We start from the raw sequence: 15,235 nt of genomic DNA on the forward strand, positions 1-15,235 counted from the left end.
AGTGTTTTTTTTTGTTCTCAGCTTATCTACAGCTTGCAGGCTGGCTGCAAATACTTGGGCTTAAATGTTCGCCTGTGTATTGTGAGTGTCGAGCCACCTCGTTTCCTGGGTCTGCAAATTTGACCCAGGAAAGGGGACCCAGAGGTTGGAGTTTCCTTCTGGATGATGGGCTTTCCTGGAAAGAAGTCTGGGTGACCCCAAATTAGAACGAAGTCTGTTGGTGAGGTTTGTGGAATATCTGCCTTCGTGTACTAGCACTGAGATGAAGGGTTTTTTTAAAAGAAAAACCACATTCCTCAAATCTTTCTCCATCACACCTCCACCCTCCCACACACCTCCCATGCTGGATCCATGCCAACTCATAGCCTCTCATGCCTCTATGCTGCCCTCCCAAACCTTATGCTCTTTATAGGGCCCCTCTGCCAACATAGTGCCAAATTATGTCAAAAAATGCCCACCATCCTTTTCCCTACACAGTTCCTGGCATACCTCAGGACCCAGACAGGTACAAGATAAAATAAATTTCTGTCTCTATTGCAGACTTCACAATATTGAAGTAAATCATTCATAAAATTTACATTTACATTCCTTCAACTAAATAAATCCTTATAACAAGAAGATATTAATCCATGCACACAACGTCCTAAAATGAGCTTAAGAATTCCCAATGCAAAGTTTTTTTTTCACTGAATTTTATCTCAGTGCCAGTACACTGAGGCAAATCTTCCACATAACTTCACCAACAGTCTTTTTTCTCACTGATGTCACCCACCTATCTTTTCCAGTATTCCCACTGTTAGGTGCTCATAACTCTGAAATATTGCAGGCATCTGACTGTGATAGTGAATGGTCATGAAACTAGTCAAGCAGCAATAATTCAGTCATGAAAACATTTCAGGCTTATGTCAACAGACACTGATGAACAATCCATGATAATTGAGTCAATTTTCAACATGCAACTGAGATAATTTACTCAATTATTTCTTAAAGCAGGCAGTGATTCTCCTCATTATGACAAAAATGAAGGCCTTAAGCAATGGAAATGTAGCAGCATCTGAGAAAGAACTGAGCTTTTTTTTTGCCTCTGATTTGTTTTATTGGCTCAGCATATAAACTACGAACCTTTGGACAAAACAATTATCTACTTTAGGAAAAAGGTTGCGTGTTATGTAGAGACTTTACTCATTTTAGGACATTCCAAAGTGTTTCTCAGCCAATAGAGTACTTTTGAAATTCACTCACTGTTGTAATGTAGTCAAATACAGCAGCTAATTGTGCACAACAAGGTTCCACAAACTAAATGAGATAAATGAACAATGAATATGCTTTGATACTGTTAGTTCAAGGATAATTGTGCAATTTACCCCTCAAGACATTTATATCAATCTCCTTATGGAGAGTTTGCACAGTGCTTTGTACAGTGTGGGTTATTAATTTACGATTGCACCACCAACTGAGGTTCATTCCAAACATAGCGAGAGTTTGGAAGAAATATAATTTGCCCCAGCATGGAATTCTCACTTCTTGTTGAGTAAAATATCTCAGTTGGAAAGTGAAGTTCCAATGCTTTCAGGTATCACTGCAATTTGTTGCTCACTCTTGCGAAACAACGCAAGCTATTGTTATTGCCTCATCATTTGGAGAAGCATCATGCATCCCTTCCTAAGGGTTTAAATCATGAATAACTCATAAACCACAAAAATATAGCGGACAATTTCTATGGGTGATACGGAAGGCAAATAGAATGTTGGCCTTTATTTAAAACAAAATGGTGTCTAAAAATAGGGAGGACTTGCTAAAACTATACAAGACACTAGTTAGACTACACCGAGAATACTATGAATTATTTTGGTTCCTTTATTGAACGGAAGATATACTGGCTTTGGAGGCAATCAGAGGAGGTTCACTGGGTTGATCCTGGCTATGGATTGAAATTGATTAATTTGTACTGTACTTTTTGAAGTATAGCAGAATGAAGAATTGAAACATGTAAGATTCTTAGGGGGCTTGACCGGATAGATGCACGAAGATTGTTTCCCCATGTGGGAGTGTCTATGAATTGAGGGTTCAATCTCAGAATAAGGGGTTTCCCATTTAAGACAGGGATGAGAAGGAATTTCTTCTGAGGGCATAGGGAATCTGGAATTGTTTACTGAGGAGGGATGTACAGATTAAGTTGTTATCGATACGCATGTTCCTGCACTCCTGACATGGACTTGAAATGGAAGGAAAACATGCTGGTGACTGTACACAGTTTCTGCTGATGTCACAAAGGATTCTGGGTAAACAAGATGGAGGACAGGAAAAAAATTATGGCTGTAAGAGCTGCTCCTTTTTTTTAAAAAAAAAGGTATTTTAGGAGTTGGAGGCGATTTCCTCGAATTCTAGGAGCAGCAATTACTGTTTTATATGCTGATACATTGTTTTTGAACTTTGGGGAAAAAAAGAACAAACCAATGGCACTTTTAATAAGAGGAAGACATACAAAAGGCAGTGATCACATGGTCAGTAAGAGAAACAGAGAAAAACCTACACTGCTTATTGACACAGCAGTGAATCTGCACAGTTATTGCATATGCTGTTTGAGTTCATGTATCCCTGGACATAGGAGTGTGTCTAGGAAAAATTAACAAACAGCAAAATTCACAACTGACCTTGGAGGAACCTACATGGGAGACCTCACAGCACAGGAACAGATAAGTGCATAGTTATTTTTTACATATAACCTTGCTGTGAGTTGACAGTTGTAAGTAGAGTGGGTTCTTTCTTGATTATATGTCTTAGTGAGACCTCTTGATTAAATTTTTAAGATATATGCTATCAGTATGAAGTTAGCTGGTGTATGAAGTCTTTTTAGAGCAATAAGCCGGTGCTATTTTCCAAGTCTTTACATTGTGAAGGAGCAATGGTGACCTGTAGTAGATTGATATGCTCTTCCTGTTGGATATGGGAATTTAGGGGGAGTTTCCATGTTACTGATGATTATGTCTGGGTGTTTGGTTGCGAATCCTATAAGTGTCTATGAATTGAGGGTTCAATCTCAGAATAAGGGGTTTCCCATTTAAGACAGGGATGAGAAGGAATTTCTTCTGAGGGCATAGGGAATCTGGAATTGTTTACTGAGGAGGGATGTACAGATTAAGTTGTTATCGATACGCATGTTCCTGCACTCCTGACATGGACTTGAAATGGAAGGAAAACATGCTGGTGACTGTACTAACTGTCACTCCAACCAAATCATGCAATGAAGAATTTAGGAGAGATGGGGGTGTAATGGATGGCAGTTATAGAAGGGGAGAAAAGCTGCAGATTCAGTCAGGTTAACTCCAGGAGAGGGAGGCGGGTAGTGCAGGAGTCTCTTGTGGCTATCTCCATCTCAAACAAGTATACTGTTTTGGAAAATGTCGGGGGTGATGGACTCAGGGGAATGCAGCATGAATAGCCAAGTTTCTGGTATCGAGGCTGGCTCTAATGTAATGAGGGGTAAGTCTGATTCCAAGCAATCAATTGTATTAAGGGACTCTGTAGGCAGAGTCACAGACAGATGTTTCTGTGAGGAGAAAGTGAGGTCTGCAGATGCTGGAGATCAGAGCTGGAAATGTGTTGCTGGAAAAGCGCAGCAGGTCAGGCAGCATCCAGGGAACAGGAGAATCGACGTTTCGGGCATAAGCCCTTCTTCAGGAATCTCTTCCTGAAGAAGGGCTTATGCCCGAAACGTCGATTCTCCTGTTCCCTGGATGCTGCCTGACCTGCTGCGCTTTTCCAGCAACACATTTCCAGATGTTTCTGTGGCCAGTAGTGAAAAATCAGAATGCTGTGTTGCCTCCCCTGTGCGAGGTTTAAAGATATCTCTGAGAGGGTGCAGAATGTTCTCAAAGGAGAAAGGGGCCTGCAGGAGGTCATTGTCCACATTGGAACTAACGATCTCGGAAGGGAAAAGGATGAGGTTCTGAAGGGAGAATATAGAAAGTCAGACAGGAATTTAAAGAGGAATTGCTCGAGGGTAGTAATATCTGGATTACTCCCAGTGTTAAGAGCTAGTGAGGGTAGGAATAGGGGGATAGAGCAGATGAAAGTGCGGCTGAAGAGCTGATGCAGGGGAGAAGGGTTCACAATTTTGGATCATTGGAATCTCTTCTGGGGGAGAAGTGACCTGAATGAAAAGGACTGATTGCATCTAAATTGGAAGGGGACTAATATATGCTAGAGCTGCTCGGGAGGATTTAAACTAGTAAGGTAGAGGTTGGCGGGGACAAGGAGATAGTGAGGAAAGAGATCAATCTGAGACTGGTACAGTTGGGAAAAGGAGCAAATCAAACAGTCAGGGCTGGCAGGAACAAAGCAGAGAACAACTTGGGACTGATAAATTAAACTGCATTATTTCAATGCAAGAGGCCAAACAGGCAAGGCAGATGAATTCAGGGCATGGTCAGAAACGTGGGATTGGGATATCATGGCAATTACAGAGATGTGGCTCTGGGATGGACGGAACTGGCAGCTTAATGTTCCAGGATACAAACGCACAGGAAAGTTAGAAAAGGAGGCAAGAGAGGAGGGGGAGTGCTTTTTTTTTTGGATAGGGATAGCATCACTGCTGTATTTAGGGAGGATATTCCTGGGAATACATCCAGGGAAGTAATTTGGTTGGAACTGATAAATAAGAAAGGGGTGATCACCTTATTGGATTTTATCATAGACCTCCTAACAGTCAACAGGAAATTGAGAAACAAATTTGTAAAGAAATTTCAGTTATCTGTAAGAATAATAGGCTGGTCATTGTAGGGGATTTTAACTTTCCGAACGTGGACTGGGACTGCCATAATGTTAAAGGTTTAGAAGGAGAGGAATTCATTAAGTGTCTACAAGAAAATTTTCTGATTCACTATGTGGATTTACCTACTAGAGAAGGAGCAAAACTTGACCTACTCTTGGGGAAATAAGGCAGGGCACGTGACTGAGATGTTAGTGGGGGAGCACTTTGAGGCCAGTGACCATAATTCTATTAGTTTTAAAATAGTGATGGAAAAGGATAGACCAGATCTAAAAGTTGAATTTCCAAATTAGAGGATTGCCAATTTTGACAGTATTAGGCAAGAACGTTTAGAAGTTGATTGGGAGCTGATGTTGACAGGTAAAGGTACGACTGGAGAATGGGAAGCCTTCAAAAATGAGATAACAAGAATCCAGGGAAAGTATATTGCTGTTAGGATGAAAGGAAAGGCTGGTAGGTATCGGGAATGCTGGATGACTAAAGAAATTGAAGTTTTGGCTAAGAAAAAGGAAGCGAATGTCGGGTAAAGACAGGATAGATCCTTAGATGAACAGAAAGGCAATAGAAGTATACTTAAGAAGGAAATCAGGAGGGGGAGAAAGAGGACATGAGAACTTTGGCAAATATGGTTAAAGAGAATCCAAAGGGTTTTTACAAATACATTTTAAGGACAAAAGGGTAACTAGGGATAGAATAGGGCTTCTCAAAGATCAGCAAGGCAGCTGACGTGTGGAGTTGCAGGAGATGGAGGAGATACTAAACGAGTACTTTGCATCAGTGTTTACTGTGGAGAAGGACATAGAAGTTATAGAATATGGGGAAATAGGTGGTGACATCTTGAAAAATATCCATATTACAGAGGAGGAGGTGCTGGATATCCTGAAATGCATAAAAGTGGATAAATCCCCAGGACCTGATCAGGTGTACCCTAGAACGCTGGGAAGCTAGGGAAGTGATTGCTGGGCCCCTTGCTGAGATCTTTGTATCATTAATAGTCACAGGTGAGGTGCTGGAAGACTGGAGGTTGGCTAATGTGGTGCCACTGTTTAAGAAAGGTGGTAAGGACAAGCCAGGGAATGCAAGTTGTTGGAGAGAATCCTGAGGGACAGGACGTACATGTATTTGGAAAGACAAGGACTGATTAGGGATAGTCAGCATGGCTTTATGCATGGGAAATCATGTCTCATGAATTTGATTGAGTGTTTTGAAGTTGTAACAAAGAGGATTGATGAGGGCGGAGTCGTGGATGTAATCTATATGGACTTCAGTAAGGTGTGCAACAAGGTAGACTAGTTAGCAAGGTTAGATCGCATGGAATACAGGAGAACTAGCCATTTGTATACAGAACTGGCTTGAAGGTAGAAAACAGAGGGTGATGGTGGAGGTTTTCAGACTGGAGGCCTGTGACCAATGGTATGCCACAAGGATTGTTGCTGGGTCCACTACTTTTCATCATTTATATAAGTTTGCAGATGACCCCAACATTGGAGGTGTAGTGGACAGTGAAGTAGGTTACCTCAGTACAATGGGATCTTGATCAGACCGGCCAATGGGCTGAGGAGTGGCAGATGGAGTTTAATTTTGATAAATGTGAGGTGCTGCATTTTGGGAAAGCAAATCAGAACAAGGCTCATACACATAATGGTTATGTACTGGGGAGTGTTGCTGAACAAAAAGACCTTGGTTTGCAGGTTCATAGTTCCTTGAAAGTGGAGTTGCAGATATATAGGATAATGAAGAAGGCAATTGGTATGCTTTCCTTTATTGGTCAAGAGTATTGAGTACAGGAGTTGGGAGGTCATGTGTCTGTTCAGGACATTGGTTGGGCCACTTTTGGAATATTGCGTGCAATTCTAGTTTCCTTCCTATCGGAAGGATGTTGTGAAACTGGAAAGGGTTCAGAAAACATTTACAAGGATGTTGCCAGGGTTGGAGGATTTGAGCTGTAGGGAGAGGCGGAATTGGCTGGGGTTATCGGAGTCTGAGGGGCAACCTTATAGAGGTTTATAAAATCATGAGGGGGATGGATAGGATAAATAGACAAGGCATTTTCCCTCGGGTGGGGGAGTCCAGAACTAAAGGGCATAGGTTAAGGGTGAGAGGGGAAAGGTATGAAAGAGATCTAAGGGACAACGTTTTCAGGCAGAGGGTGGTGCGTGTATGGAATGAGCTGCCAGAGGAAGTGGTGGAGGCTGATACTATTGCAGCAATTTAAAAGGCATGTGGATGTGTGTATGAATAGGAAGGGTTTAGAGGGATATGGACCAAGTGCTGGCAAATGGGACTAGATTAGTTAGGATGTCTGGTTGGTGTGGATGAGTTGGACTGAAGGGTCTGTTTTCGTGCTGCACATCTCTATGATTCTATGACTTGACAGTGGGTTCTGCTCCAATTTGGATTGAGGAAATGCACATAGGCTTTAACATGATTGAAGAATTTAGACCATTATTTGCAGAATGTAAACTTCCCTTACCTGTATTGGTTATAACGCGATTCCGACCCCATTAATTTAAATAGCGCTGTTATTGCGTAATTTTCTTATCCACAAGATTGCACTATCGTGTTATATTGGAATCAACTGTATGTATTGCACATTTACAGATGATGAGGAAGGAGATGGCCAAGTATGTTAATGTGAAATACCTCCGCACAGAGATCTGAAATTTTAAAATATGATATTGGGCAAAAAAAAATTGTTTCAGTGCCATTTCCAACACTTGTGGAAAATGTAATTATAAATTTGAGTTACTGATCGAAACAAAGTTAATTTGAAGATAATGTAGCTGCTAAATTTAATTAAACATATCACATCCCTCTTGTGATTGCATTTAAATACTTTAGATTTATTGCATGTTCAGCTAAAGTACCTCTTTTATGCATAAAACCTGCTCCGTATAAATTAGGGAGGCATCCATTTAATCATCTTGATAACGAAGCAGACAAAAGTTCAAAACAAAATAATATTTTTAAAGACAAGGAAAAGTAATCAGGCTCTAGCAATAAACCAATTTTATAAGGAGTTAATTCTGTCTTCTGATCCACATTTGTGCCTCATAAAAGCCAGTCCATGATCATCTCCAACAAAGAATTTCACCATCTCTTGACTTTCAGCATTACCACCATCTAAACACCCATTATCAACAAATATATGGGTGTTACCATTCTCTAGAAATTGGAATGGGCCAGCTTATAATACTTGTATTGCAAGAGCAGGTCAGAGGCTAGAAATTCTGTGGCAACTTACATCCTATATCCCCAGTGCCTGTCCACCATCTACAAGGAACAAGCCAAGAATATGATGGAATGCTCTCCATTTGCTGGGAGGTGTGCAGCTTCAATAACACTGAAGAAGCTCAGCACAATTCAGGACCAAACAGTCCACTTTAGTGGAGCCACACTCATCTTGAACATTCACACCTGTCACCACTCAGGCATAGAAGCAGCAGTGTGTATTATCTACAATATGCACTACAGCAACTCATCAAGTCTCCTTTTTGATAGCACCTTCCAAACCCCAAAATTCTACAATCGACATGGACAAGGGCAGTAGATGCATGGAAACATCATCACTTGCAAGTTCTCTTCAAGTCACATACCATCCTGACTTGGAATTATATTGCTGTTCCTTTCTGGTCACTGGTTCAGAAGCTTGGAAATTCTTTCTTATTAATGCTGTGTTTGCCCTGCAGTCTAAGAACTGCACTGTTCAAGAAGCTTTCAGGGCGGCACGGTGGCTCAGTGGTTAGCACTGTTGCCTCACAGCATCAGGGTCCCAGGTTTGATTCCAATCTCGGTTGACTGTATGCAGTTTGCACATTCTCCCCGTGTCTGCGTGGGTTTCCTCCAGGTGGTCTGGTTTCTTCCCACAGTCCAAAGATGTGCAGGTTAGATGAATTGGCCATGCTTAAATTGTCAATTTGGTGCATTAGTCAGAGGGAAAAGGGATTTGCGTGGGTTACTCTTCGGAGTTTCGGTGTGGACCTGTTGGGCTGAAGGGCCTGTTTCCACACTGTAGAGAATCTAATCTAATCAAAGCTTAGCCACTACCTTTTCCAGTGCAATTAGGAATGGATAATAATGCCATCCTAAACAGTGATGCCCACATTCCATCAACAATTTCTAAAAAGGAAGTTTCTTCCCTCTTGTGAAAGAATCTGACTGGCTGTTTATCCATAGTGTATGTTTCAATGACTGTTCATTCTTTTCTAATGCATAACTCCAATAACTTTTGAACTAAAAACTGAACTTTCCTTTGTGTTCCCAACATTTGAAATTTATTTTAAATTTCCTTTCACAGTCAGAAATTTGGTTTGAGCTGCCTTTCATTCCAGTTGGATTTGGCCAGCTTTCAATTTGTATTTCATGTGTAGCGACATAGAATCATACAGCATAGAAACAGGCTCTTCAGTTCACCATCTCTCTGCTGACCAACAAACACCAAACGACACTAATCCCATTTACTGCACTTTTGGAGTCATAGAGGATTTCTGTGGTGCTGCCCATTAAAAGAAGCAGTAGTATGATTGGCCCGTTAAAGGTTAGAAACTGTGAATTGATGTCTCCAACGTTATTATACAACACTTTGCACACATCAAATAAATCGCTTTGCTCTTTTAACAGGGTCATTAATTTGTTTGCAGCGACCAATTCCGTTAATACTTCTGCAAAAATATACGAGGTAGCATGTGTGTTAACATTCTTCCACTAACATTTCCAAAAATCATTTTTACCTTGTGATTTGGTCATCAATCTGAGCCGAATCAATGCGGCAATTATTATGAAGCAATGCATTTGAAATTAATTTCAAATTTTAAGACCATTAATTTTGACAACCTAATGTCAGCTTAAATGTTTTGAGGCCATTATATTTCCTTCCATTATGCCACATTGATATAATGTAAAGATTGAGAGTTCTACCTTTGAATACATTCAAAATATGATTCTTTGGGCCGTAAGGTAACCAAAGATGGCAAGCCTTCAAGAAATTCTACTTCAATTAATCTAACATGAGGAACACAGATATGATTAACTGTGAATAATTTGTCACAGTGCCAATTCTTGTTACTAACATGTTGATTCATCATAGACGTTTTAATATACTGCTCACAGGGAGAGAGACGTTTATTTCTTGTTGTTCCTTCATGAATCACATCATCGAATAAAGAATCTCCGAGATTCTTCATCAGTAGGGCAATCCAGGCTTATGGGGAAGGGGCAGAAAGGTGGACGTCAGAAATGTTGGATCAGCAATGATCCTATTGAATGTCAATGCAGGCTCGAGGGGCCGAATGGTCTGCTCCTGTTACTATTACTGTCGTAGAACAGTGTGTACAAGTAGTTATTTGGTAGTACAGAATGTAAATATTACTGAAATAAGACAGTTAAAAATCACACAACGCCAGGTTATAGTCCAACAGGTTTATTTGGAAGTACTAGCTTTCGGAGTGCCTTTACTTCACAAGGTAGTGATGAAGCCACCTGATGAAGGTGCAGCGCTCCGAAAGCTAGTGCTTCCAAATAAACCTGTTGGACTATTACCTGGCGTTGTGTGATTTTTAATTTTGTCCACCCAGTCCAACTCTGGCATCTCCAAATCATGAAACAAGACAAAGCTTTTTATCTGGCATTTATCAGGGCAGTCGACAAGAAATACTGAGAAAGAAAATACCTTTTCATACAGCATATTGAGGTTATTTGTTTGGCAGATGACTGGTAGAAACATTGCTTTGGAGAAATCACCAGTTAGATAATGGTTAAATGCCAATTCTTGTTAAAATTTAAACTCGGCAGATTGATTCTGATCAAGGTTTTGCCATGAGAAATGAATCAAAGCATGGCCATCACCTGTTTTACAATAATACAACAAAGGAAGCCCACCAAGCGTGCACCAATTCTAATCCTTATTTAGACCTGCTACTTATTGCCCATGCAAAGTTTCTGTCCCTCTGTTCACTTCCCATTCACATGTCCATCAAGATATGCCTTAAACGTTGCTAACGCCTGCTTCTACCATCTCCACTGGCAATCCATTCCAAGCACCACCACTCATTGTGTGAAAGAATTTCCACGCACTTTTGTAAAGTTGAACTAGACACAATGTTTGTACATGTTCTTTCTGTCTACAAACTACTGTCAACTGATAATGCTGACCAACAATTTTAAACTGGTTGTCAGCATAATTCTTAGCACACTCAGAATCACTCAGCATTACTGCATAACTTCTGAGATACTTCAACTATACAGGGTAATCATAGACTGGGTACGTTTCAGGACTAAAGTTGTTGCCCTTAGGCCCATTCATGACTTTGGTGTGATACACCAGTGTCTATCACAAACCTATCTTCACAGGGCAATATACCCATTAAGATTCCTAGTGATACAAAATTGAACAGATGAGCAACCCCATAAATAGGGTCCAAGTCATTGGTTCACAATGCAAGGTTAATGTTGGAATAGGGCGCATCAAACTAACCCATAAGATAATGGCTACTCTGATCTAGTCATTTCTTACTGTATATTGCACAAAACCCCTTCTCATTACCTTTAGGGTAAGCTATCTAAAATGTTTGAGCAGCAGGTAAAGCTAGCTGTTTCATGGTGCGAAAGGCAATAGCAACACAAGTGCTGTTTGCCACTCTCTGGATTCTCCAAGTCAAAAATGCTTTCTGCCTCTCACACATGAGTAATGTGGTATTTGAATTTTAGTGCTAGTGTGATGTCAAGTAGATGAACCTCCCAGTCCCCAACAGCATATCTCTGTCGCTGTTTGCATCAAGCAAGGACCTTACTGTTCTCAAACAATCCGTGCTTACAAAATTCAGTGCAAATATCCGAAATTTGATGATTGGGCAATATTTGGTGAATAATTGTGGGTGTGTGTGGAATTACCTTGACAACTAAATATTGTCAGTGGGGCTCACCGTGTAATATATTTAAGGAAAAGATGATGACCTTGTGCTATTGTCACTGGACTGTTAACCCAGAGACCCAGGTAATCTTCTGGGGACCCAAGTTTCCCATGGCAGATAGGGAAATTTGAATTCAACAAATATCTGGAGTTTAGAGTATAATGATGACCATGATTCCATTGGGAAATCCCATCTGGTTCATAATCTCCTTTAGGGGAGGAAATTTCTGTCTTTACCTGGTCTGACCTACATATGATTCCAGACCCACAGCGATTGTAGTTGACTCTTAGCCTGCACATCCCTGGATACTACGGGCAATTTGGCATGGCCAATCCACTCAGCCTGCACATCTTTGGACTGTGGGAGGAAACTGGAGCACCTGAAGGAAACCCACACAGTCATGAGGACAATGTGCAAACTCCACACAGGGTCGCCCGAGGATGGAATCAAACTGCTGTGAGGCAGCAGTGTTTACCACGGAGCCACCTATATAATCATGTCTGATCATCCAACTCACTCTCCTGTTCCTGTTTTTTCCCCCATATCCTCTGATCCCTTTGGCCCTAAGAACTATATCTAACTCCTTCATGATTCTTGTACAAAAGAGATTGAATATATAATCATTTAATTTTCTACGTACTTCAGTTATTCTACAACAAAATTACATCAAATCAGTGTAGCCAGAAATATAGACAAAGCTGTTGCAAACAAAACCCTCCCCCAACCTCTGCACGGTTTTGTGCGGAATTCTGCTGATCTCAGTGGAGAATTGAGAATTTGTGCAATTTTAGAGTCTTTGAAAGCTGTAGACGCTCAAAGTGATGCAAATCCCTTGCTGACTCTGTTCACGTGGCTGATGCTGGTAATTTTAATGTCCCCATAGACTCAATTCCTTATGTTCATAGAGAACTCAGGCTCACAATGGAAAGTACAGTCAGAAATATTTTACTTGCACACAATTGCTGCTGCAAAACTCCACTTTGTCGGAAATTTCACAATTCTTTAACTCTTTCTGAAATTAAGAGGGTCAGCAGGGAACTATCAGGAGATGTAATTTGACACCATTGATGTCCCACAAAATCTTAGTGATGACATTTTGAGATGGATCTATAAATTGACAAGTCTGAACCAAACCAAACTCATTCTTCATAAATCTCAACCAGCCAAATAGTTGTTGGACCCTGATTACAATCTTCAGGTACAAATAGTGATTGCAGGAGGTCATTCCGAAATAAAGCTCCAGCTTTTTCTTTACCTTTTTTTATTTTTGGGGTTGGGGGCTAAACATCCCAAAACCTCTGGTCTGCTGTTGGTTTGTTTGAGGTCCCCAAATCTCCACCCCCCCCCCTTCAAAGGCCACTTTCTCCAAGCTTCAGGAAGCAAAGTAAAATTGGCAATTGAGACATACTGGTTTGACTTGTCTTCTATACTTCAAAATGGAGCTCCAGTACAATCAGTATGTTAATTTCCACATAAGATTGAATTTTAACTGGTTTCCACTAGGTCAAAGCTGACTGATTACCGTCGCCAGTAGAATGAGCTAGCTGCACTCATGTGCAGCTTATGTTAACATCACTTTAGCTTATAATAAGGTTTCTACCTCATACTGGCACCAGTGGTCAAAAGGGCAGAACCTTAGTCATTGCTCTAAATGGAAGATGAAGCCTCTTAAGTGTTTCATTTGCTATTAGTGAGTAGGTTGTTGCTGATCCACTGCCACTTGATAGCAACATTGCCGTCCCTCAATCTCTTTATCGATAATCGAGAGTGGACTTATCTAGTTGTACTCAGCCTGCTTGCATCTAATCCTGCCTTTTTTGAACAGGACATTCCTGGGCAATTTTTCACATTTGCCGATATATTTCAGTGTTACAGCTTTGCTGGAACAGCTTGATTAAGAGTGCAGCAAGTTCGAGAACACCAGCTTTCAGTATTGCAGTGAGAATATTGTCGGGACCCATAGTCTTTGCAATGTCCAGTGCCTTTAGCCATCTCTTGGAGTGAATCGCATTGGCTGAAGACTGGATCTGTAATAATGGGCAGCTCAGGAGGAAACCAAGACTGATCATCCTGGCGTGCCCAGTGGATAAAAACTGATGCTAATGCTTCAGCCCTGTCTTTTGCACTGCACTGTTATGTCAGAGGGTGTCATTGTTTAGGATGGGGATATTTGTGAAGCTTCATCCACCCTCTGGCAGTTGTTTTTATAGCTTAGGCTGGTTGTTGTGTGATGTGACACTCCATTCTTCAAATTTTGCAATTGGTATTTCACATATTGGGATATGACCTGCTGTTTCAGTTGATTTACTGCTGCTTTACTCAATTTAGGTTAATTAGTGCACATGTTATGCCTATATTACAAATCAAGTGTGATGCCTGAGGCATGGCACTTAAATCATAACACCTGAGGTATTTAAGACAGCTCCCTGCTTTAGATACCAGACACTTATACCCATAAGATAGCAATGCTCATAATTAATAAGAGCTTATGCTGTTTTCTAGAAAAAAGAAACCTTGGCAAAGAACATGAACAATGCTTATGCAATTGGAGGAATGACCTACACCCCCAACATGACGAAGGACCCTGTCATCCCAAGTATTTCAAAGAGTACAGCTGTGCAAATGAGGGCTGAGGAAAGGGCCATGGAAAGTAAGAAGTCTTACAACAGCGTCAGTAAGATTGACAAAATGGCCCGGGTTGTGTTTCCTGTTCTTTTTGGAATATTTAATTTAGTTTACTGGGCAACATATTTGAACAGAGATCCAGTTATAAAAGTAGACACTGTTCCAAATTAAACATTCAGGAGATTAGCTGTACAGTACACTGTACGTTCACCATATTCTTAGGCATTGATGTAAGCAGGGAAGATTTTAAGATTTTCAGACATTTTTTTCATATTCTTTGCATGTCATAAACAGATGATGTCAGACTTGCTTTGACAATTTCTATATTTAACTGCAAACAAAGGGCACAACAATTTGAGAATGCTGCAATTAAAGAATGATGTTAAAATCTGTTTTCTGTATGTAGGTTGAAAATAAAGTACTGTAAATAGCTGACAATGTTATTCTGTGGCTTATTTTGCACTTTATAATGGTCTCTAAAGATACTGGCAGGATTCATCAGCTATGAAACTGCTTAATTTCACCACTGCTTCTAAAAGGTGGGTTCCTGTTACAAGTTAGTTCATTTCAGCTAGACAGCAGTTTCAGTGCTGCAATTGGTTCAATGATTTCTGAGTTATAAAGGAGGGGGTGGACAGGAAAAAGACAACTTCCTGCTCCTAACTACCATGCTGAAAGAAAGTGCAGACTGATTGAACTTTGTTGCAATAAAGAGAAAAGAATGGTTGGTGTTTTTAGTATGCCTTTCATGATGCCAACATTCCCCAAGTGCTTTGCAGCCAATAAAGTACATTGTTTTAAATGAAAGCAGAAATTGCTGCAAGTGCTCATCGCATTTGGCAGCAGCTGTGGGGGAGGGGCTAAACAAACTTTCAACATTGTCTCTGTTTCTCTCTCCGCAGATGCTGTCAGACCTGCTGAGCATTTCCTG

At 40.7% G+C, this 15,235-nt stretch overlaps 1 protein-coding gene across 1 annotated transcript in view; it reads left to right on the top strand.

Moving 5' to 3' along the window:
* gabra5 (gamma-aminobutyric acid type A receptor subunit alpha5) overlaps positions 1–14,737 on the top strand; it is a 112,825-nt gene extending 98,088 nt beyond the window's left edge. The window contains 1 exon segment of the mRNA XM_043692281.2: positions 14,182–14,737. Within this exon segment, the coding sequence (XP_043548216.2) occupies positions 14,182–14,475 (294 nt within the window). The 3' untranslated portion in view covers positions 14,476–14,737.
* The last annotated feature ends 498 nt before the right edge of the window (positions 14,738–15,235 follow it).

The sequence above is a fragment of the Chiloscyllium plagiosum genome, unplaced genomic scaffold (assembly GCF_037043375.1).
Source record: "Chiloscyllium plagiosum isolate Xiang-an unplaced genomic scaffold, Cpla_swu_hap1 HiC_scaffold_6, whole genome shotgun sequence".
Taxonomy (NCBI): Eukaryota; Metazoa; Chordata; class Chondrichthyes; order Orectolobiformes; family Hemiscylliidae; genus Chiloscyllium; species Chiloscyllium plagiosum.